Genomic DNA, 24,285 nt, shown 5'->3' with positions numbered 1-24,285 from the left:
ATATGTCTCTGTATGTGTCTGCGTCTGTATATGTCTGTGCATGTATATGTGCCTGTGACTGTATGTTTATGGGTGTATGTGTATCTTTCTATCTTCACACTTACAGCAAGTGAATTATTTTCTTCATTTTCTCCCTCTGGGTGTCAGAAAACATGAAGCTGGCATCTTTCAAAGGTTGTATTTCAAACTTGGAGGTTTTATGGGTCTGTGGAGAGACCCTCCAGGAACCAAGGATGAATGGGGATGTGGGCATAGTGCACAGGGCCTTTGACTGGGTGTTGGTATGCACAAACAAGGCACTGTCACAGAAAAGGTAGGAGCCACAGGTGCCTTGCCCCACCCTTCTTTGCAGGGGAAAGCAGGCATTCTTCCCCAGGAGGGTGTGCCTATGGCTCAGTACAGATGTGGACTCCATGAAGACATACAACCCTTGATGTGGCTTTTGTCCAATCCTGTGGTTCTGAATATTTCATCAAGGGAAAAGTCTGGGCGTGTGGAATGAGTGCAGAGAACTGTGTGTTATATGATAATTAGTAGTTTATTTTCTATACTTCATTATCGAGAACACTGGAGTGTCATGGTATGCATAGAAGCTTGGAACTTAGGCCCCAGTGGACAGTTATAGCTTTAGATGCTACTTTAGACAGGATGCCTTGTAAATTCAGCCTATACTGATTAAAAAGCTATCTTCATCCAGGTGTTGTGCCCCACACCTTTATTCTAGCACTCAGGAGGCAGAGAGGCAGGTAGATCTCTGTAAGTTTGAGGTCAGCTGATCTATATAGTGAGTTCCAGCCCATCCTGGTCTACAGAGTGAGTTCTAGGACAGCCAAGGCTATACAGAGAAACCTTGTCTTGAAAAACCAAAGGAACTAAACAAACAAAAGCTCTCAAAACTCGAAAGAAATTATTTTAGCTAGGGTTACTATTGCTTTAATGGAACGCCATGCGGGAGGAAAGGGTTTATTGGGCTTACACTTCCTCATCACTGTTTGACACTGAAGGAAGTCAGGACAGCAACTTAAACCGGTCAGGGACCTGGAGGCAGAAGCTGATGCAGAGGTCATGGAGGGGTGCTGCTTGCTGGCTTACTCCCCATGGCTGGTCCAACCTCACCCTGCAGGGATTGCAGATGTGAGCTCTGTGCCACGTACAGCTATGTCTTTATAAGAGGATGTGGTCCTCCACAGGCGTCGCTGAGCCTGCCTGGTGCTTTAATTGGGCAGCACACTGGAAAGCTGATTTGAGGACAGTGTGCTTGTGTGTACAGTTTGACTGCATGAGGAGACTTGCAAGGATTTGTTAAGCGATCTTTCTGCAACGCCAGATTTCCTAATTGATGACACATCAACACGTATGCTAGTGTGGTCATCGTTCTGGCAGGAGACCCTTCATTCCGGAGTGGCACTAACATAGCCAGCTGGGCTTGTAAACTCACAGTGGGCACAGACCACTCTTGAGTGTGTTTACAAGTTTTAAAAAATAATTTTAAGTTTTTTATTGTTATTTTAATATGTATGACTATTTTGCTTTTATATATATCTGTGGACCACTTGGCTATTGGCAAAAGCCCCAGAGGTAGTTGGATCCCCTGGCACTAGATTTACAGATGGCTCTGAAAGCTGCCTGGGAACCAAAGCCAGGTCCTCTGGAAGAGTGTTCAGAGGTTAGCGATGGGTGAGTTTCTCATTCTCCATCTTCTTATTAGACACAGGGCCACTTACTGAACCTGGAGTTTCTGCTAGACTGGCTAGCCAAGTGAGCCCCATGATCTTCGTGTCTCTGCCTCCCCAGTGCTCAGATTATAGGTGCACACTGCCATGCTGACTATTTTTTTAAACGATCTATTTATTTTTATTCTGTCTGTATTAATGTATATGCATGCAGTGCCCACAGAATCTGGAAGAGGGATCAGATCATTTGGAACCGGAGCTCCTCACCCGACCTCAGAGTCTTGACTTCTTCAATACAGTCTGCTTTCTCTGCCAGCTTCTCCCAGGCCAGGCCGATCCCCCTTTGTTGTCGCTTGAAGCAAGGGGCTGCAGTGCAGAGGGTATAGAGATTAGAATCGCAGTCTTGCCAAGAGAACATTTTCTTTTTATTCAAATGAGCAAACTGTGATTATAAATTTTGATCCTCTTGCCTCCTTCTCCAAAGTACGGATCAAGTGTACCACCTTCCCTAGTTTATATGGTGCTGGAAACTGAAACCAGGGATTCATGTGTGCCGGGCAAGTACTCTACCAACAGAGCTGGATCCCCTGCAGGTCATTCAGGATGTCAACATCTTGGTACCGATTTCCAGCATGTGAGCTCTACTTCACAGAACCAGCTGTAAACGTCTTTGAAAATTCTTTTTCCCTTTCTGATGCTGTGTCTCATATAGACCCTACTGAAATGGAACCCTTGCCCCCAGGCTGGCTCCAGGAACTTTATGTCTATAGACAGAGCCCAGAGGTGGAGGAAAGTCTGTCTTTAGAGACAGGCTCCTGGGCTTTCCACCTGTTTATCAGACGGCCTGTGGTTTCTGGTCTTCAGCTTGTTTGGGGTGGGGCAGGGGCAGGGTCTCAAGTAGCCCATGTTGTCCTTGACCTCACTATGTAACCAAGGGTAACTTTGAGCTTCTGCCTCTCCTGCCTCCACTTCCCGAGTGCTGAGACTATAGGTGTGCACTACCACCCGTGGTTCAGAGCTGTGCCGGAGCTAGAACCTGGAGCGCTCTGTGTATGAGGCGAGCATAATTACAGTTTGAAGTATCAATGAAAATAATGTTACAGTCGGGGTCATCACAGCGTGAGGAACTAACTGTGTTACAGGGTCGCAGTGTTAGGAAGCTGGAAAGGCACTGCTTTAGACACTCCTGGTTGTAGGGCCTAGGACTCGATCTCTGATCTCCACACTGAAGGTCTTTGAGTTTGCTGGTTCTGGTGTCTCCCTCTCGGCTCGTCCGGCTGATGACTGTGTCTCGGGTATGACCGTGCCGTGGGAGCTGCATGTGTGTTGTGGTTTAGGGTGCTGCAGAAATAAACTGAAGCCAAAGAGAAGTCTCGGAGCATCCAGCGCCTCCGTGAAGGGTTACATCAAACATCTTCCACGCTTTCTTCCCATTGCGGAGACTTCACATAATTAAAAACATCCCCAGCCAAACACTAAATAAATTTTACACATGCTGCTTGAATTACTTTACAGGCTTATCCCAGGGTGGCTTTCTTGGAGATTAATATTTCATTGAAATGATTCCTCTGGGCAGGCTGAAGCCAGAAACTGCGGAAACTCGACATTTGCTTTATACGATAAAACTTCAGGGTAGGACTGCCTTTTGAAACTTTTTTTTTTTTTTGGATAGGATGCTCAGTTGAAAAAAAAGCACTCTTAGCAGAGCCCATGTGGCATGAGCCCCAGATTGTGTTTATATCTACTCAGATATAAAACCGAGAGAATGTGCCTCCAGATGCTGTCATATGATATGGGTACATAACCGTTACAGTTTTTGCTTAGTGAGCAGTGCTGTGGTTTGGATGTGGTGTGTTCCCTGAAGGCTAATGTGTCTGAGGATTGGTCTGCAGTGTGGGGATGTGGGAGGTGATGGGACCCTTGGGAGGGGGACCTTGTGGGGGGTCTTTAGGTCATTGGTGCTGAGTATTGATGGTCTTTCTTGTTGCCATGACAAAAATGACTTAAGGAAGGAAATGTTTGTTTCGCTTCATACTCTGAAAATGTCCTTCATTCTGGCGGGGACAGCATGAAGTCTGAGGAATAAGGCAGCGTGGCCCCACAGCCAGGAAGTGGAGAAAGCGGAATACTGGTGCTCAGATCTCTCTCCTTTTTATTCAGGCTAGACTCCACCCCATGCTCACACTGAGAGTGGGCGCTTCCTCCTCAGGCAAACCTTTCGGATAACATTCTCAAAGGCACACCCTGGGTTGTTTCCTATGTGGTTCTAACTCCAGTCAAGTTGATGAAGATTAATCGATACATGGTGTCACTCTGGAAGAGATCAATGACGTTCTCAGGGGGTCTGTTTAGTCCTAGGAAGCTCTTCAGCTTCCTGTCTGGCATGTGACCTCCCCAACTTGTGTGTTCTAGCCGTGTAGTACCATCCTCCCTGAGGTGACTTAGCTAAGAAGGTCCCACTAGGGTTAGTTACACACTCTTTGGACTTTCATTCTCCAAACTATAAGCGTCAGGCTGTGATATACGGTAGATCACATTAATTGGATTTTCAATAGCAAACACATCTTGCATCTTTAGAATAAATCTCACACTGCCATGTCATAAAAAGTCATGAGAAAGAAAATAAACCTCACTTTCTGTTGACCCTGTTTGCTGATACTATGTTAAGGATCTTTATGTCTGTATGTCCTAAGGATTTTTTTCTTTTAATGTTTTCTCTTTGTTTGGGGTGTATATTAGGATCATGCTAGTTTGATGAAGTGCACTGGGGAGTAGATTCCTCTCTTTTACATAGAATATACATGCATTATTCTGGAAGCCATAAAGTATCCGAGCAAAACAATTTGGATCTGAAGATCTGAGGATGGGGCTGGGATTAGTTAAATTAGGAATTCAGCTTTTTCCTTTTCTTTTCTCAAGTGTATATCTCTATGTGTGTGTGTGTGTTTCTGAGGGTTGAACCTAGGGCTCCACACATGATAGGAAAATAGTATCCCATTGAGCTGTATTTTTGCTTTCTCACTTTTTATTCTTTGATGGGGCCTCACTAAACTGCCCAGACTGTGGCCTAGGCAGGCCATGAACATCCTGCACTCCCGCCCCCAACCTCTTAAGTAACTGGGAATACAGACCCACCTTGGAATTCAATTTAGTCACAGTTAAGGGATTGCTTGAATCATCTCTGTCTTTCTAGGTGAGCTGGGGTGCATGTCTGGGCTTTATTCTGGGGACCAATGGCCAGAAGTTCAGAGCACTGGGGTTGACTTGCGGCCCTTGTTACTTTCCAACTGGTCTTCATGGAAGAGCTTTCTCCATGCCTTGATTTCCCATTTGAAAAATGACAGCAATCACACCTACATCACAGGCAGAATCATTCAGCCAGTTCAAGGGAAGGCCTTGGTGATGCTTGCTGAGAATACAATTACTCACTGATACCCTGAGCAGGCCTCTAATGGAGCCTTTATGGAGTTTCCCTACTGCTACCCCATTGTTGGAATTAATTACTCTTTCCCCACTGCCCCTCTAACGTTTAATTTGCATGCTCTCCTGAGTCCTTCTTGTTGCATCTTAGGAAGCTAGAGCACAGACTTCTCCCTCTGGCCATGTTCATTCATTTCTACATTCCGTCATTCATTCAGATAAGTCCTCTGAGCTAGGCAAAGAGGTGAGCAAATGCGGATCGTTCCCCCGCATTCTCAGATCCCCGAGAGCAGCAAACCGCTTAGCAAAATAAATGGTTCTAGTGGACCTTTGTTAATATTTATTGGTGTGAGATAGGCACACTGTCTGTCTTGGGGCAGGAAGGTAGTCTGCCTTTAACCTGAAACGCATTTGGTTAAGATTAGAAACTTGAGGGCCTGTTTCTATTGGTGACACCTCTCTAGTCCTAGATGGAGCACCAGGCGGTTAGGTCTCTGCCAGAGCAGCACAAGGGCTTCTGAGATGGCGGCCATCATGTTGAGTCTGGCTTAAGTCAGACCAGGTCAAGCCCGTTCCGTTAACTCAGAGCTTTTGCTCAATGAAGACCAAGTCCTTGTCAGTCTCTGAGAAGTCACAGAAATGCCCATGATGGTCCAGACAATGTCAGCTATGCTTCAAAGCCTGAAAATCTTGTCCCACTCCACGGTTTGATTCTGGTCATGTGACAGGATTTGTTTGGAACGGTTCCTGTGCTAGGCACTGTGCTGGCTGCCATTGTTGGAAAATGATGAGGCATAAGACCCTGACAGCCAGTCTCCTTCTGGAACAATCTCTGGAAACACAGACTTGGTGGTGTCATCAGGGCTGCCTGGCTAAGGCTACTTGCAAGACACGCTGGTCATAAAACCAGCTTTCATGGGCCGAGATGTGAATGTGGAAATCGACGGAACGTGTCTATGTTTGTGAAGATGCTTGTCTGGGAACGTGTGATGGTTTATGTTGATTGTCAACGAGACAGCAACCCAGAGATAAGCTTCCAGATGCACGGATTAGGCTAGCTTGTGGGTATGCCTGAGTGGGAGCATCTTGATTAAATAAAGCAGGGACACCCATCCTAAATGTGTGTGGCAGACACCGTTCCTGGGGGGCTGGAGTCCTAGAATGGAATAGAAAGGAGAAAATGCACTGTGCACTGGTGCTCATTGCTGCTGCATCCTGACTGCGTGCTCCTGCATGGCTGCCCAAGGCAGCAGGACTGCCGTGCACAGCAACCCCAGGCTCCTGCTGTGTGCGCTCCCACCATAAACTGTACCCACAAACTGTACAAACCCTTCCTACCTTCAGTTGCTTTTGTCACAACAACAGGAACAATGACTAAGATGGAAAGGAACAGGAGTGGGTGCCAAGGATCTGTAGGGGAAGTGACCAAAGATAGGGTCTCCTTCCAGGACAGGCTCCAAAGCCACAGAGAAACCCTGTCTCGAAAAACCAAAAAAAAAAAAAAAAAAAAAGAAAAAAGAAAAAAAAAAGATAGGGTCTCTAAAATGCAGGGCAATTCAGATGAGGGAAATAGACAAAAAGATGAGTAGAGGGAGTGAATGATCAGAAAGAATAGGAAAATATTGGAGAAAGACATACATATACACATACAAATGCATACATACACATACATTTGCATATGTGAGTACCCATATCTGTGTGTTAGGTATACACACATGTGTATCTGTGCATTTGCATACATATACACACATGTACAGGTGTAAGGAAGTAAGAAGGGAGAGAGTGCGGAAGTTTGAGAGAGAATTATACATGCGCATGTCATTTCTCTCTAGTGTCCCATCCTCCTGCCTGTGTGCCCACTTTTTTTTTAATATGTAAAGATGAAGAGTTAAAAAGGGGAGAATGAAGAATGAATTGTTGTTGGAGTGTGACATAGGAAGGAGGAAGTGATCTGATAGAAAGTGCTGGTGTCAGTTCTTTAGACCAGCAGAGAGGTTGGGATGAGACCAGGATTGGGGTGGAAGGTGGGAGTATAGGGTGTGGGGAAGTTATCTCTGCTTTCTTGGGAAAGCTGGGAGGATGGTGCAAACTGAAAATGGTTTTCTTTTTATAAGCGCTGAGCACTGGACAGGAGACCAGGCAAGTGGGGGTTGGAGTGATTAAGATAGGACTGAGGGAGAGAGAGGGGTTGTCAGATAAGTCCTGGTGAGAACTGTGGGGTGCAGTTGTAGTAACCAGACTGTGTGGAGAGAATGGCTGAGCCTAGCATGGTATGCCAGATGAACACAAAGAAGAAAGGGGGTGAGGCCAGGGCTCCCGGAGAGGCTGGTGAACTCGCAAGCTTTGACTCCATCACGGGGAAGCAGGCTCAGACGGAAGAATGTGATTTCCCAGGGAATCTCTCATCCAGCACCTGAACGTCAGCTCTACTCAGTTATGGGAGACTCTGGGGTTAAGCAGAGGGATTAAGACACGTCCTTGCCCCTAAGTGTTTCACAGCCCAGGACTCAGATCTGAGGAAGCCTCTCAAGGGACTGATGGGGTCCAGAGGAGTCACTGGGAATGACTTGCTGCTGGAGGGCAGTGGTCAGCAGAATGTATGTCTAATGGGTCACCATGAGAGCTCGTGAGTTCTATAGAGGAAATTTAGATATCCATAGCCAAGGGGTGGAGTCTTTGCCCAGCTTCCTGTGTGTGCCAGTTGGTTTGTCATCACTGACCAAACAGTGTAAGGGATCAATGTTTGATTCACCGGTCCAGAGGGTGTGGTTCATTCTTGGCTGACCTCTTACACCTGGTGGATGAGGTTTCTAGCTCTGAGCAACCAGTGTAACTGACTCCATGCTTTTGGATAGAGCATCATGGTGGCAGCAGTGTGTGGTGGGGCTACTTTTTCTCTTGGTGGACAGGAATGAAGGGAAAGGTTAATTAAGAATAACCCTAAGGACATGGCCCCAGTGACCCCTACACCCCTAACTAGACCTCACCTTTTGCAAAATCAATAGGGTGAATGCTTATGCTAAATGGTAACAGTAGCCGAATGTCGCCTGAGAGCTGTGAACCTCTCAGTGGTTTCCCAGTCCTTGAGCATGGTGTAGCCCTGCCTCACACTGGGGAGGCCAACAATCAGGTGGTCATGCAGTCCACAAAACTGGGTGCCTTAGCAAGCCCAGTCTGTCACTGAATACCGAAAAGGTTCCTAGAGAGCCGCTGTCCTTTAGATTTTGATGGAAGTCAGGAAACATGGGTTCTGGTATCAGCGGCATCGATAACGGGATGATGAATCAACTCAGCAGCCAGAGAGCGCCTTTCTTAGGGTTTCCAAGGCTATGAACAGACACCATGACCATTGCAACTCTTATAGAGGAAAACGTTTGATTTGGTGACTCACAGTTTCAGAAGTTCAGTCCATTATCATGGTGGGGAGCATGGTGGTATGCAGGCAGACATGGTGTTGGCTCTATCTTGATCAGAAGCCTACAGGAAGTGGACTAAGACGCTGGGTGGTATCTTGAGCATATGAGACATTAAAGCCCACCTTCACAGTGACATACTTTCTCCAACAAGACCACACCTACTCCAACAAAGCCACACCTCCTAATAATGCCACTCCCTATGAGTTTATGGGGGCCAACTGCATTCAAACTACCACAGAGCCCAAGCAAGCCCCAGGTGAAATCTCTTTCTTCTGCTCTACCTTCAGTCTGCACTGCTACCAGAAGATGCTGTCCGCAGTCAGGACAGGTCTTCCCAGGTTAACTAAGGCAGTCAGGATAATACTTCAGTTGAGGTTCCCTATTCACGTGGGTCTAGAGCTGACATTAAACCCAACTACAATAATCCATTCATGAAGACAGGGCTCTCATTATCAAACCATTTCCTTAAAGCTGGCAATCAAGCTGCTTTCCGTGAACCTATGATATCTCTTATAGTCAGACCATAATGATCAGCCCCTGATTGTTGTCATGAGTGCGTATCAGTGAGCCCCACAGACCTGCTTTTGCATGTAGGTACAGGAGTTCATAATGAATTACTGATCCGCAGACAGACAGAAATTTTTGTACACTGCTGACAGGAATGTAAACCAGTCGGGCCACTGAAGAAATCAGCGTGGGGCTTTCTCAAAAACTAGACTCAGATCTTCATATGACCCATATGTATCTTTCCTGGTGGTTTATACAAACGACTCTGAGTCCATAGATCACAGAGGTACTTACACGCCAGTGTTTATTACAGCAACATTCACAGTTAAATTACAGAACCAACCTAGGTGTCTAGTGACAGAAGAACAGATAAGGAATCTCTCTCTCTCTCTCTCTCTCTCTCTCTCTCTCTCTCTCTCTCTCTCTCTCTCTCACACACACACACACACACACACGCACACAGAGTTTTCTTCAGTAACAAAGAGTGAAGTTATTTTATTTGTAGGAAAATGGATGCAACTGGAAAAAATCATATGAAGAGAATTAAGCGAAGTCCAAGAAACACAAATATCACTTTTTTTTACTCCTTTATAGTTCCCAGATTTTATACAGATGCATAAATCATGTATATACATATGACATAAAAGTAGAAATAAACCTGTCTAAGAGATGGGTGGTATTGGGGGGGGTGGCTGAGAAAATGTGGGGTGTCTTGGTCTGCTTTCCTGTTGCCGTGACAAAATACCCAGCCAGCTTTGGGAGGACAGGGCTAACTTGATTTACACATCCACTCAGGATTCTTCACAAGGGAAGTCGGGGGTAGGAACTTGGAGGCAGTAACTGAAGCAGAGGCCATGGAGGAACAATGCTTTCTGCTTGCTCAACTTTTCTTGTATAACCCAGGTCCCTCTGCCCAGTGTTCATGCTACCTACAGTGTACTGCGCCCTCACAGTGTCAGTCAATCATTACCGAATAAAACCCCCCCGCTGAGACTTGCCCACAGTTCAACCGGATAGAGGCAATTCCTCAGCTACGGTTTCCTCATCCCAGTGGACTCTAGCTCATATCAGTATGAAACGAACAAACAAACGAACAAAACAAAACCCCCAACTGACATAGAGTTAAGGGAGTGGGGGTAGGATATGCTCAATATACATTATATAGGTATGAAAAACTTTTTTTTTTTTTTTAATTTTTCGAGACAGGGTTTCTCCGTGGCTTTTGGTTCCTGTCCTGGAACTAGCTCTTCTAGACCAGGCTGGCCTCGAACTCACAGAGATCCACCTGCCTCTGCCTCCCAAGTGCTGGGATTAAAGGCGTGCGCCACCACCACCCGGCGGTATGAAAACTTTTTAAAAATTAATAAAACAAAACAAAATGACAACAAAAAAAATTGCCAGTTGGAGAATCCGAATTCAAATGCCAGCGGCCTGCCTGTGAACCTAGATATCAGAAGGCTGAGGCAAGGAAGATCTAGAGTTTGAGGCTACTCTGGGCTAAAAGAGAGACCATGTGTCAAAAACAAAACAAAGCATAAATAGACAAATAGAACGAAAGATCCTGTGCTTCAAATTTCCCCTTCTTAAATAATAGGGATTTTAATTTTCTGCATATGAATGTTTTGCCTGCATACATGCATGTGCACCTTGTACCCACAGAGGTCAGAAGAGGAAGTTATAGGCAGGTGAACCACCATGTGGGTGCTGGAAATCAGACCTGGACCACTTGCGGGAGCAGCCAGTGGTCCTAACCCCTGAGCTGCCCTCCAGCCTGGGCTTCCTGTTCATTCTCACTCACATCCCTGTAAAGAGAAGCAGACATAGGAGGGTGCCGCAGCATCCTTGTGAGGGTAAGCCTTGACCTCAAATCTACAAGCACAGACACATGCAGGAGGCCATGTGCATATGGAGTGGGACCCTTAGCAATCTGGGAGTTCCATCACTGGTCCTGTTTATCCTTCCCGCACACATAAGCAAAGCTGGTGACAAAATGCCTCTATTCTGGGCTGAAGAGAGGCTTCCCATGCAGCAGTAGGAGACTGTGGGAATAGACGGGTCAGAATTGACCAGGATTCAGCATTCACACAGAGCTGCATGAGTTTTTTGTTTGTTTGTTTGTTTGTTTTTCTTTATGGTGCATCTGGGCATTGCTATCCGGGAACTGAATTCCCTTCCTTCCTCTTCCAAGGAAGTAGCTTGCAGGCTTCACTGATGTGGAGCCAGGCAGACTGGTCCCTCACTCGCTGGGTTGTGAGTTTTGGCTGAAGAGAAGGAAGAGGAAACGGGTGTCTCTGATCATCTGTCTCTTGCTTCCTTTCTGTTATGAACAGAGGATGCTGGATTCTCCAACTGGCTAGTCCAAATTCCTGATAAAATCCCAACCCATAGTGGCTGGAGAGATGTCCCTGATGTTAAGAGCACTGGCTGCTCTGAGAGAGAACCCAGATGTGTTTCTTAGTGTGTACATCATGGCTCACAACCATTTGTAACTCCATTCTAGGGGATCTTATGCTCTCTTCTGGCGTATGCATGACACACACATAAATACCTGCAGGAAAACTCATACACATAAAATACATTATCCATGGGATTTTCCCTCTGAGAGAACGCTACCCAACTCTCCAAGGACCTAGACACATCCCCAAGTCCTCTCTGTTGGACTCAAGATGGCACCAAGTCTAAGGTACAAGGTGATCTCCCAGACATGGGATGTGGTGTGTGTGTGTGTGTGTGTGTATGTCTGTGCATGTGTGTGTGTCCTTTCTTTTTCCCTTGCAACATCTGAGAAGTCAACTGAGGCCAAGTAGGTTTAGAACTCTGATTGGCTGAAACCAACCTCGTAGAGGATGACCAGTTCTTACCAGATACTTCTCTGTTCCTGGCAGCCCACCTCTTCTCACTCAGTTAGCTGAAGCAACAATTGCCCATCCCTGAGAGTTACCTGCACAGGAGTGGAGGTGGGCTTGGTTCCCAAGGAAGGCATGTTGCTTCTGAGTCTAAGGTGTGATGCACCATCACCAGCGACACTTCATTTCTGTGATTACTCTGTGTACACGAACGGACTCAAGGCTGCAGACAATGTACATTTGTAACTGTGGCAATGAGGTTACCTATAAGGTGGAAGCCGCTGAAAACCGCACACGATGCGCTCAATTAATCATTCAGTCTAGGTTTTCACAAGACAGGGAATGTTGACGTCTTCATTCAGAGAACAGTATGGGAAAGCCAGGGCATGGGATGGATGTGGTAGAAGGAGATTGTTTCTTTCCATTACTTTGTAGTTGGTCTCTAGTTAGAAGAAGCTGTGAGCCAACATATGAAAGAAAGCCATTATAGAGTTAAGAATTGGGAGCTGGGAAGTTAGCTCAGTGGGTAAGAGCACTTAGTGCACAAGCATGAGGGCCTGAGTTTGAATCCCCAGCACCCACTTAAAAAGCCTGTGATCTCAGGGCTGTGGTCCCATAGACAGAAACAGTGCTGGCTGAGATATAGCCTAGCTCCAGATTCAGTGAGACCCTCACTCAAGAAATGAGGTGGAGTGATATCGCAGGACGTCTGACCTCTTTGGTTTTCAGGTGTGTTCCTGGTGTATGCAGCTGCACACTCGTGTATACACAAACTCTCTCATTCACACAAGATGCAACAATGTAGAAGCTACATTGTTATGTAAGTGTTGACAGGGTGTTCTTTAGAAATGACTTTTCTCTAGAAGGATGTATAATTAACCCAGCGGGTTATCTTTTGAAGAATGCCCTGGCTTTGAAAATATCCAACTCACTTGTAATTCTTCCTTTCCCTACATAATTCCCATCATTCCTAGCATCAGTTTGTCTGCAGAACTAATCCCAGTCTTGACATGAATCTTGTACCCTATGAACCAAGGAAATACTTCCATGGAGGTTCCCATGCAGGATGGGCCATTGTAAGCTGGGGATTCTCTGCTCACAGATTAATAAACCACGGTTGGCTTATAGTACCTGCTTTGGAGGACTTTGCTATTAAACTCATTTTCCAAGAACCTGGTCACTTCTGGTCACGGGGAACCCTGCACTGTTGGACCAGAGTTTGGAGCAGTGTTCCCATGGGCAAGGCTCTGGCAACTTCTCTCTGACCACGGGATTCCTAAGCCCGAGACTGACTTAGGCTGGACTCTGAAGCAGTGATACTTGACCATTCTAGAACCTGTGAACACTTTGGACCAGATTGCTCTTTATGGCAGAAGGCTGTCCTGCATCATATAGAAGACTTAGCAGCATCTCTAGCCTCAACTGTGAATACCAGTGTCACCTTGTGTTGTAGCTATGACAGCCAGAAATGCTGCTAAATGCTGTCAAATATGTGCTAGGAAACAAAACTGCCTGGGTTGAGAACCAGTCCCCTCAGAGCTGTGAAGGGACAGAGAGCTTCCTGCGAACATGGCATAACCCTGCACGCAAGAGTGGCTTGATGCTTCGGTCTTCTCCTGTATCTCTATGCTGGTGTGTCTCTTCTCAGAGGGCTGGCCATGAGCCCACAAAGGTCATATGGCACAACACTTCTCAAACTCAACTCAACTGGGCATCTTAGAAACTGCGATTTGGATTTATTAGGTCTGGGGTGGTGCCTAAAAAGCTTCCAACCAATGTCGAAGCTGCTGATTCTCAGATGATGTTCTGGGCAGTGAGGCTATAGGCCAGGTAGCTACATGGTGCATGATATGATCCCTGGGCCAACTTGAGATCACTATGGTTTGTTTTTTTTTTAAAGTATTTTTTTTTATTTTAATGACATATATGTATGTGGGGGTATTTGTCTGTGAGTGCGGGTACCTAAGGAAGCCAGACAATGGTGTTAGATTTCTTGAAGCTAGAGTTGCAGGTGGTTGTGAGTTGCCCAACACGGGTGCTGGGAAACAAAATCAAACGCTCTATAAGAGCAGTAGGTGCAGAATGAAGATCACAGTCAAATGTTTGGAAAGGTGCAGGAGCTTGGTGCCCCAGGGAATTAAAGACAATCTGGCATTGTAGGAGCTTAGGTGAGCTTATATCTGTGCCTGCAGGTGTGTGGCCGCGGAGGAGGTTCCGTGGGAGCCAAGATGAGAGTCATAGAGGTGCCTCTGTTTGTTACTAAAAGTGAGTGGAGCCTGGCTGTGGGCTTCGGCTGCGGCCGTATCTCTACTGTAGAAACATACCCCAGGTTGTGAGTGGGCACTCACCTGAGTCAGGAGGAAGAGTCATCAAAACGAGCATGTGGGAGACTGATGCTCATCAGGAGTGGTGTGGCCGGCGTCCTGAAGCATTGGTGTGGACAGGTGGGAGGGGATGGATTTGAACTTATGATTCTAGCAGCTTCCTTCTCTGCCTGGAACCTGGGGTCCTTGAACCTGCTGAGCCCAGAAGGGGTGAGGAGCTGGCCAGTGGCCTGGTCTCTCATTGTTTGCCTGTGTCCTTCTGTGCTCACCTTTCAGGAATGCTAAAGGCTACAGGATGAGCCCTGCTGTGGCTCAGAGGCTAGAGGGAAGGGAGTCCCCCCCACACACACACACAGGCAGACAGCCTGCTTCCAGAGCCCCTTAGCTCCCACTCTTCATTCTGAAATTCTGAATTAAAAAAAAAAAAGATAATTTAAAAATATTAGGTACCTTTTCAGGGGAATTTACCTACTGCTGTGTCTAAAACAGCCTTTACTGTCATCCCCCTGTCTTTTTTTTGTTGTTGTTTATTTTAAAAACCCCTCTCACTTCTGAACTCTGAGATCTCCCCATCCTGGTTCTCATCCCTGACACATCTTTGCCATGGAGCCATGGCCCTAGGATCCAGGAGCAGACTGAGCTCCCAAGTCCTTATGGGCATTTTAGAGCTGGACACACACGGTGGCAGCTGTGGGATGGACATTGCTTACCCATCGCCAAGGGTGGCATATTTTGACCCGAGGGACGAGGCACCTGATCAAAGTACATGTGTGTCATCGGTGCAGGCTTCCAGAAAAGATCAGGAGCAGAGCAGTCACCGAGGTGATGATGTGGCTCTAATGGACCGTACCTCAGAGATGAACGAGGAAAAACTCAGTGAAGCAGACGAGGAGTTTCCTGAGGCAGGGCCGCAGTGGGGCGGAGAAAGGAGAAAAGTCAGGAAAGACGCGTGAAGTGTTACTGCTTCCTAAAAGCCAGGCACCTCGCCTGAACAAAGGGCAAGACCCAGATGTTGCCTGGGAAAGGTGGCTTCCTCTGGGACCCCGGCTCGTGGTTGCTGAGCACAGGCTGCTGGAAACAGAAGCCCAGGAAAGCAGACTGCTTCATTGCTCACTTTGTGTCTCCAAACAGGAGAAGAGAGGGAGGGGGCCACGCTGATCCAGACGTGTCCAGGAGCTCTCCTCCCGATGCCATATGAGGCTGCCCCTCAGCCCCAGCACGGAGCCAGTGGCCGCGGAGCCCTTGGAGATGGCTTTGCTCAGCAGCGTCCTGGCAGCCTGTTCCTATATCTCAGGTGGGTACTGGTGTCTGCTGGCCCGGGCCGTCACCCGGCACTGAGTCCCGGCTTGCTTCCTGCTGGCCAGGGCTGGTCTTGTGTTAGAAGAGAAGTGTGTGGTCACCACAGGGAGGCTCTGTGTGAGATGGAAGTTCTTCAGGTTCTTACCTAAGTGTGATGTTCTCTAACTCAGCAGGCGAATGCTCACAACAGCCTTGTCTTTCTGGAGAAATGTTTAGTAGTTGCCTTTCAGCCATGGCCGCTGCTGCTTTCTGTCCTCAGCACATCAACCAATAAGCAAGGTATTGGGGAGTCCAGCAGCCTGAGGAAGATTCTCAAACCTACACAGGTTTCTGTGTCCGTGCGAGTGTGTATATGTGTGCGAAAGAGTATGTGTATACATGTGAGTATGTGTATGAGGGGGGGATGTATATGCATGAAAGTGTGTGTGAGAGAGAAGATGTGCATGCGTGTGTGTGTGTGTGTGTGAGAGAGAGAGAGAGAGAGAGAGAGAGAGAGAGAGAGAGAGAATGTGTATGCGTGTGTGTGTGTGTGAAAGAGAGAGAGGATGTGCATGCGTGTGTGTGAGAGAGAGAGAATGTGTATGCATGTGTATGTGAGAGAGAAAGTGTGTATGCGTGTGTGAGTGAGAGAGAATGTATGCGTGTGAGTGTGTGTGAGAGAGAGAGAATGTATGCGTGTGAGTGTGTGTGAGAGAGAGAGAATGTATGCGTGTGAGTGTGTGTGAGAGAGAGAGAATGTATGCGTGTGAGTGTGTGTGAGAGAGAAGATGTGTATGTGTGTGAATGTATGTGAGAGAGAGAGAGAGAGAGAGGGTGTGCATGCGTGTGAGTGTGTGTGAGAGAGAGGATGTGTATGCGTGTGAGTGTATGTGTGTGAGAGAGAGGATGTGCGTGTGAGTGTGTGTATGTTGTGTTTCTGGGGTCATCCGAGGTGTCTAAGTGCCTTCTGGAGTAGAGGGAGACAGAAGGTATGTGACTCTCAGAAACCTGATGTTACCTTTTCTTGATTCAAAGTTTTGCTCTTCACCAAGACAGCTGACTGCTTTTTTTTTTCTGAAGACCAGACATTGTTCATATAAAAGGTGGTATTTAATAGCACGTGGAAATGGTTTCTCGTTTGAATGATCAGAACTTCTATGTTGCTGTAGTGAGTGTTTTAAAACTCATTTGTTTTGAAAACTTGCTTGTGTTTTGTTTTGTTTTGCCTGGAGTTGTATGGATACTGCATGAAGAAGGGGCTGATGTTTTGATCCTTTAGGGGAAGGGTTTTATTTTCTAACTTTTCTCGCCAGAGCTCATATTGGTAACTTAAGAATTCAAATGTAAAGCCCAATGCTTCTACTTACAATGGCTCACCCACGGTCAGAGAACTTCTGTGGACTAACCTGTCTGATTCAGCTGTGGTTGGCAAGATGGGGCGTGTCTTGTTCCTGCTGCTGTGACAGAGCATCCCAACAAAAGCAACTCAAGAAAGAAGGGGTGTGTGTTGGCTTATAATTTAATGTTACAGTCCATCATGGGAAGTCAAGGCAGTCCTCACAACCAGGGTCAGAAAGCAGCAAACACAGGCATGTCGTTACTTGGATCTGGTTCTCTGTCCACCTTTCCTAACTGAGATTGATTTCTCGTATTAAGTAACATAATAAATATAATCTCCCAAAGACCATGAAGTTGGAAGGGATTAAGGTTGAGTCTAGGAGGAGCTGGGGGAGGAGGTGGGTGAACATGACCAAAAGACATTATATGAAGTTCTCAAACGGTTAACAAATATATATTTTTTAAAAAGAGAATCTCTCCCAGACACCCTCGGAGGCTAACCTTAATCTAGACAATCCCTCATGGCTGCACCGGAGTCTGTGAAGTTGACCATCAACACTGACCATCATAGGGTAGCTACTCGGTGCCATGCATCCTGGATCTTCTTTCATGATGTGGAGAAGCCAACTCTGCCCCATTTCAGGAAATCTGAGACCCTCTGCCTCCTTCCTGGGCATCCACACACCAGAGAGATTTCACTCTTATTTATTTATGTTTTTAATGGAGAAAGAGTCTCATGGACTTCTTTGTACTGTCTCTTGCCTTTCTGCCACCACATGTGGTTTATGCTGGAGGTTGAACCCAGGGGTTTATGCAGGCTAAGCTAGCACCGTGCACACAGAGCTACACTTCCAACCCTTTTGCTGTGTATTCCAGCTGTGCTGGGGATAAAGGACACCAAAGCTAGGGTATGGAAGTTTGCGGCTGTGACACCATGTTTGCACAGTGACTGGAGGGGGCTCTACTGACTCTGTCCTGAATACTGCCCTGCAGTGAGGTTGTAGGCAGGCAGCAGGAGGATCCAGGCTTTCCACAGTCGCAAGGATGCCTTCAAGCCAGCTCTTGGATGAAAATGCCTCTGATGAGAACAAACAGTGAGCTGGACTTTGACTCTCTGCTCAGCACAGGAGGATCTTGGCGAGTTTCCATTTTGACCAGCCTGACCCTGGGTTGTGGCCACTGAATTGGCTGCTGTTTACTGGGCACCCTTGATCTTGTTGAGGCTGAAAAAGCCCATGGCCCTATTTTCCTGTCTCCTTTCTTTTTCCCTATCCCATTACACTGGAATGAATTATTATGTGGAATAGAGTAAACCTTTTCCTTCCTTTAAGTACGCATGGGGGAGGGAGCCGAGGAGAGGGCTCAGCAGGACAGGACATGTGCCACCAAGTCTGACAGCCTGAGTTGGGATCCCAGGAGTCACATGATGGGAAGACAGAACCAACTCCAGGAAGTTGTCCTTTGTCCACCACATTCATGCCATGGCACAAATGCTACCCTCTCCCAAATAAATAAATAACATGGGAGCATTTTTTTTTAACTGAATAAGCATGGCTAAGATTTAAAGTGAATGCCAGAAAATGGGAACCTGGGTGTCTAAAATAAAATTTCTCATGTGTAATAAAAAAGACAGTGATTAAAATTCCTCTGAGTGGCTAAACAGATGGCCCAGCAGTCAAGAGTGAATGCTACTCCTGTAGAGGATCCCCACGTTCAGTTCCTCGTGCCCACACTTGACAGCTCATAACCTACTGTAACTTCAGCACTAGGAGACTTTGCACCCTCTTCTGGCCTCCACAGGGACCTGCAAGCACACGCACATACTCACACACAAATGCACACATACATATTTTTTTTTAAATTCTGAAATCAGGGACATGCCTCAACTATGAAGGCAATGAAAAAGCAATTTTAAAACACAAAGGTAAAAATAGTTACTGTCCTTTAAAAATGTAGTCATAGATTAGGAGCAAAGATAGAAAGCATGGCAGGAGAGACTTGTGGGAATATCTTGATCTTGCCTTGCTCTCTCCCATGCCCTTTCTCCTCTACCTGGTTATTAGTTTCAAGGGGACCTTATGCCTCCTGCTTACTTCATTGCTTCAGTTGTGTGCTGGTTGATCTTCATTGTCTACCTGAACGGATTGAGAAGTACCTAGAATTTTGGCATATATCTGGGTTTGTCTAACAGACTTTACAGAGATTGGCAGGGAACAGTGAGCCAGGTGGGGAAGACTCATCTTGAGTGTGGGTGGCTCTGTTCATAGGCTGCAGGTCTGAATGGAACAATAACAAGGAAGAAGGGGGAAACTCGTACAGTGGCAGTGTCTTAGTGTTTGCTGCTGCAGCGATAAAAACCCTGACAGAACAGCTCAGTTGAGAGAGAAAGGGTTCGCTTTAGCTCCCCATTCCAGGGTGGAGCCCAGAATTACAGGAGAGTTGAACTGTCTTGAATCTGAAGTGGCTAGTCATATCCACAGTCCAGAGCAGAGAGAGGATGAAGGCATTCATGTGTGTACTCGGCTCACTGTCTTCCCTCTTAGACAGTACAGGATGCCCTACACAGGGAATGGTGCTGCCCATAGTGGGCTTGGTCTTTTCACCTCAATTAACTCAGTTAAGACAACTTCCCTCAGACCTGCAAACAGACCAGCTTGAGCTAGACAACCATTGAGATTCTCCCCACCTAAGATGTAGGATTGTGTTAAGTTGGTAATTGCAGGGAACCATCACAGGTAGGTGCAACTTTTCCTAAGTGGTTTTTCTTGCTGCTGTCATTGACCATTGACATCAGACTCCAGGATAGTCCATCTTTCAATGGGGACTTCCACCAGCATTAAACTTACCAGCCAGGCCGGGCAGTGGTGGTGCACGCCTTTAATCCCAGCACTTGGGAGGCAGAGGCAGGTGGATCTCTGTGAGTTCGAGACCAGCCTGGTCTACAAGAGCTAGTTCCAGGACAGGCTCCAAAACCACAGAGAAACCCTGTCTCGAAAAACCAAAATAAATAAATAAATAAATAAATAAATAAATAAGTAAGTAAGTAAATAAATACACTTACCAGCCTTCAGCCTGCGTTACTGGTCCCTCTTATTCTGGGACCTCCAGCTGCTCCAACAACTGAGTAGTGGTTTGCTTCCTCAGTTCTCCAGCCTGCAGACTGTGGGACTTTAGCCTCTGATTATGGGTCTAACAAGTTCTATTCCTCTTATTCATTGTGTTCTTTAGAAGAATCCTGACTAATACAAGTTGCCTCTTGTCCAACCCATGATGAAGCCCTTTTCTTTAGCAACATAGTTGCTGCTTCTGATGCACCCAACTGTCTTAGTCCTTTGACAACTCTCTCTCTCTCTCTCTCTCTCTCTCTCTCTCTCTCTCTCTCTCTCTCTCTGTTTGTGTGTGTATGTATGTGTGAGTTTTAAAGATCATATGAGGTGTTTGAGCCTCCCAGGAGAGAGAGAGGAAGATAGAAGGTTATATAAATCTGGGAGCCCCCTATATTTGTTTCTTTCTTAACTCAGAGTTGGGCTTTTCTGCAAGATGACTGACTTCCTGAAGTTGTTTCTGTGGACCAGACATTTTTATACAGAAGCTGCTTTTTGATTACACACAGAAACCCTTCTGCCTGCTCGAGTGAGTTTTTCATCTTTTGGTAGTTGGTTTTTGTTTTGTCTGTTAGCTGGCATTTATGGATGTTATTTGAAGAGGAAAGGACCGTTTTGGTTTTTTTTTTTTTTTTTTTTATTGTTTCCTTTGGGGTCAAGCTGGCTTTACTTTCTGATTCTCTAAATAGGGTTGATGTGTGTTTAGATGGAAGCCAGCAGACCCCCATGGCCTCTGATCCCAGCAGAGCCTGTGACATGGTACTATGATCTTCCTGTTTGCTTCTGGATATGTCTTGTCCAGTGTCTGTGTGACATGAATCTTATACCATAACTAATGTAAAATGTTACCATTCTTCACAGCAAATAGCCACTGTCAACATTAACTATTCTAATAATTAACAGTATCAGTTCCACAAAATACTCCCTGAACAGGAATGATAAATAGAACAGCCTAGACTGGCCCCTAACTCATGGTAATGCCTCTGCCTCAGCTTTACAAGTCCTAGGTCACAGTTGCAATCACCATACTAGATAGGCTCTTTCTTTCTTTCTTTCTTTCTTTCTTTCTTTCTTTCTTTCTTTTTATAAATTTATTTATTTATTAAAAATTTTCACCTCCTCCCATTTTCCTCACACTCTCCTCCCTCCCCATTTCCCTCCCCCTCCCTCTCCAGTCCTAAGAGAAGTCAGGGACTTCTCCCCACTCCATCCAGGTCTAGGAAGGTGAGCATCCAAACAGACTAGGCTCCCAAAAAGCCAGTACATGCAGTAGAATCAAAACATTATCATTGGCTTCTTAGTCAGCCCTCATTGTCAGCCACATTCAGAGAATCCGGTAGATCACATGCTCGTTCAGTCCCAGTCCTGCTGGCCTTGGTGAGCTCCTATTAGATCAGTTGCACTGTCTCAGTGGGTGGATGCACTCCTCATGGTCCTGACTTCCTTTCTCATGTTCTTCCTCCATCTGCTCCTCATTGGGACCTTGGGAGCTCAGTCCAGTGCTCCAATGTGGTTCTCTGTCTCTATGTCCATCCGGATGAAGGTTCTATGGTGATATGCAAGACACATCAGTGTGGCTATGGGATAAGGCCAATTCAGGCGCCCTCTCCTCTGCTACCCAAGGACCTAGCTGGGGACATCTCCTTGGACACCTGGAAACTGCTCTAGAGCCAAGTCTCTTGTCAACCCTAAAATGGCTCCCTTAATTAAGATACCTTCTTCCCTGCTCCCATATCCAATGGTTGAGATGGAGGAAGAGTGGATAGACTTTCTTTAAGGGAAAAAAAATGTTATTAATGATAAAATATTGAAATATATAACAAAATTTCACAAATTTAATAAAAGAGTTCCAAGAGTAAAAGGCAATGAAGGATCAGAATTAGCAGTTTACATAAGGAAAAAATGCAAATGGCTGCTGAAACTGAGCAGTTTAAAATTCTAACAAATACATGAAAGATGAGGATAGGATAGGAGTGCAGGGAGGCCAGTGCTTACACGCAAAGCTGGTGGAATCACAGGCGGATGGAAGCTCTGCAGGGAACAGTTTTGCAGTATCTGCCAAAAGTCTTAAACATGCATATATTATGTATTTAGGAGTCCCATTGCTAGGAATTTCTTCTCAGGGCATCATTAGAGATGTAGGCAGGCACATTACTATGAGGATGAGAACCCTCAGAATAATTTTGATGGACAAAATGAGAAACTGTGCTGAATATGAAGTGAAATAAACATGTAAATCATGTGTTATTGGGGGTAAAGAACATGCATGTATTATGCATAGCACATGTACTTCTGCTGTCTGTCAGTTTTAAATGCGACTGCGCTCGACTATCATTTGTATGTGGGTACTAGGATCAGATGGGTGGCTGTGCACTTTTTATATTATTTTGATGATCTGTCTTTTTGGTATGTTATTTCTGTGTGGTATTGGGTGTGCAGTGCATGCGTAATACATGTGCACATGGAGGCTAAAGGACAGCCTCAGCTGCCATTCTGCAGGGTACCATCTGGTTTTTTGAAACAGAGTTTCTCTCTGAAACGGAAGAAGTAGAACCAAGCTGGCTGACCAGTTAGCCCCAGGAATTGGCCTGACTCCACTTCTCAGCCCTGGGATTACAAGCAAGCACAACCATGTTTGGATTTTTTTTTTTTTTTTTTAAGATAGGTTCTGGGTCTCAAGCTCAGATCCTTGTGATTGCAAGGCAAACGTTTTACTGACTGAGCCACACCCCCTCCCCTGCCTGCTTCGTTGTGTTCTGTAACTCATTGGTGGTGCCTTATAAGAATATTTGATTCGAATATTAACTTTTACTTGTGTCATACGTACATTAGATAATTCCCATTTTGCTGTCTACTTGAGCTCCATAGCCTCCTGGGCTCAGCCTAGGCTAGACTGTTCTGAGTTTACTTAACTCAGAAATATGATTTTCACCTGTACATATGTCTTCTATATAGACCCTATGCCTTTGGTCAAGGTCAGTCAGATCACCCCTCCCGGTCCTTCAGTTATGTTTACCCTTCATGTCTCCCCGCACTGAGTTAGTTTGAACTTCATCTTGCATTTGCCCAACTAACCATAATGGCATTGTCTACTGTCTTCCTGCCTCCAATCCATAATTTGTATTTCTGTTGCAGACAAATCTATCTGCAGGTATGAGGATGAAATTCTCTTTATTTTGTTGCTATCTTGAGCTTGCTATGCAAGTGTGAGGATTGAAGTTCAGATCCTCATCACCCACATAAATGCCCCGTGGCCTGCCTGCAATCCCAGCGCATGGGAGGTGGAGACAGGATGTTCTGGAGCAAGCTGGCTGGCTAGACTGGCCAAATGGGTGAGTTCCGAGCCCAAGGGAAAAGAGGCTGTCTCGGTGTGTAAGGTGGGGCCATCAAGGAAGACACCAGATGTTAACCTCTGGTTTCTATGTGTATGTGTGCACACACACGTAATCATGAATACACATAGGCACACATCACAGGCACATACACCTACCAAAATAATCCAAATGTGTTGTATGCTTTAACTGTTAATGCTATTTGTTGGCTACAGGTAGTGTAAAATCTTAAGTTGGTCGTCTAATGGGGCTGGGGAGTTCTCTGCCCTTAGAGTCTGGGGAATTCTCTCACCCATGGGAGCTGGGGAGTTCTCTACCCATAGGAGGCTGGAGAATTCTCTCCCATAGGAGGCTGGGGAGTTCTCTACCCATAGAGGAGGCTGGGGAGTTCTCTTTCCCAAAGGAGGCTGGGGAGTTCTCTCTCCCATAGGAGGCCGGGGAATTCTCTACCCATAGGAGGCTGGGGAGTTCTCTACCCATAGGAAGCTGGGGAGTTCTCTACCCATAGGAGGCTGGGGAGATCTCTCACCCATAGGAGGCTGGGGAGTTCTCTCTCCCATAGGAGGCTGGGGAGTTCTCTCTCCCATAGGAAGCTGGGGAATTCTCTACCCATAGGAGGCTGGGGAGTTCTCTCTCCCATAGGAGGCTGAGGAGTTCTCTCTCCCATAGGAGGCTGGGGGATTCTCTCTCCCATAGGAGGCTGGGGAGTTCTCTCTCCCATAGGAAGCTGGGGAATTCTCTACCCATAGGAGGCTGGGGAGTCCTCTCCCTTAGGAGGCTGGGGAGTTCTCTCACTGGTGTATTTCTCTCACCCATCCATGTTCCTTGACTTGTATTTTAGCCCTTCTTCCTCAGCACTTGTATTGAGGGAATTAACAATTTCCATCTTAACTCTTTGCAAGCAACTCATTAGCCAGTATATGATGCTTTATAGAGAGGATAATAATCTCATTAATAATAATAGCCTCATTAATAATTTCTAATAGGGTCATTAGAAAGAATAAATGGAATAATTACTCATTTTTGACTTAATGATTAGGTCCTTAG

General features: G+C 46.1%; 1 protein-coding gene across 3 annotated transcripts in view; it reads left to right on the top strand.

Moving 5' to 3' along the window:
- Eva1a (eva-1 homolog A, regulator of programmed cell death) overlaps positions 1 to 24,285 on the top strand; it is a 48,812-nt gene that overhangs the window by 12,285 nt on the left and 12,242 nt on the right. For all 3 annotated transcript variants that reach the window (XM_057779359.1, XM_057779343.1, XM_057779351.1), the window contains exon 2: positions 15,318 to 15,480. In XM_057779359.1, the coding sequence (XP_057635342.1) occupies positions 15,381 to 15,480 (100 nt within the window). In that variant the 5' untranslated portion in view covers positions 15,318 to 15,380. The remainder of the gene's footprint in view (positions 1 to 15,317; positions 15,481 to 24,285) is intronic.

This window comes from Chionomys nivalis, chromosome 1, assembly GCF_950005125.1.
Source record: "Chionomys nivalis chromosome 1, mChiNiv1.1, whole genome shotgun sequence".
Classification (NCBI taxonomy): Eukaryota; Metazoa; Chordata; class Mammalia; order Rodentia; family Cricetidae; genus Chionomys; species Chionomys nivalis.
The sequence above is the reverse complement of the archived record's forward strand: the minus strand, read 5'-3'. Positions and strand labels throughout refer to the sequence as shown.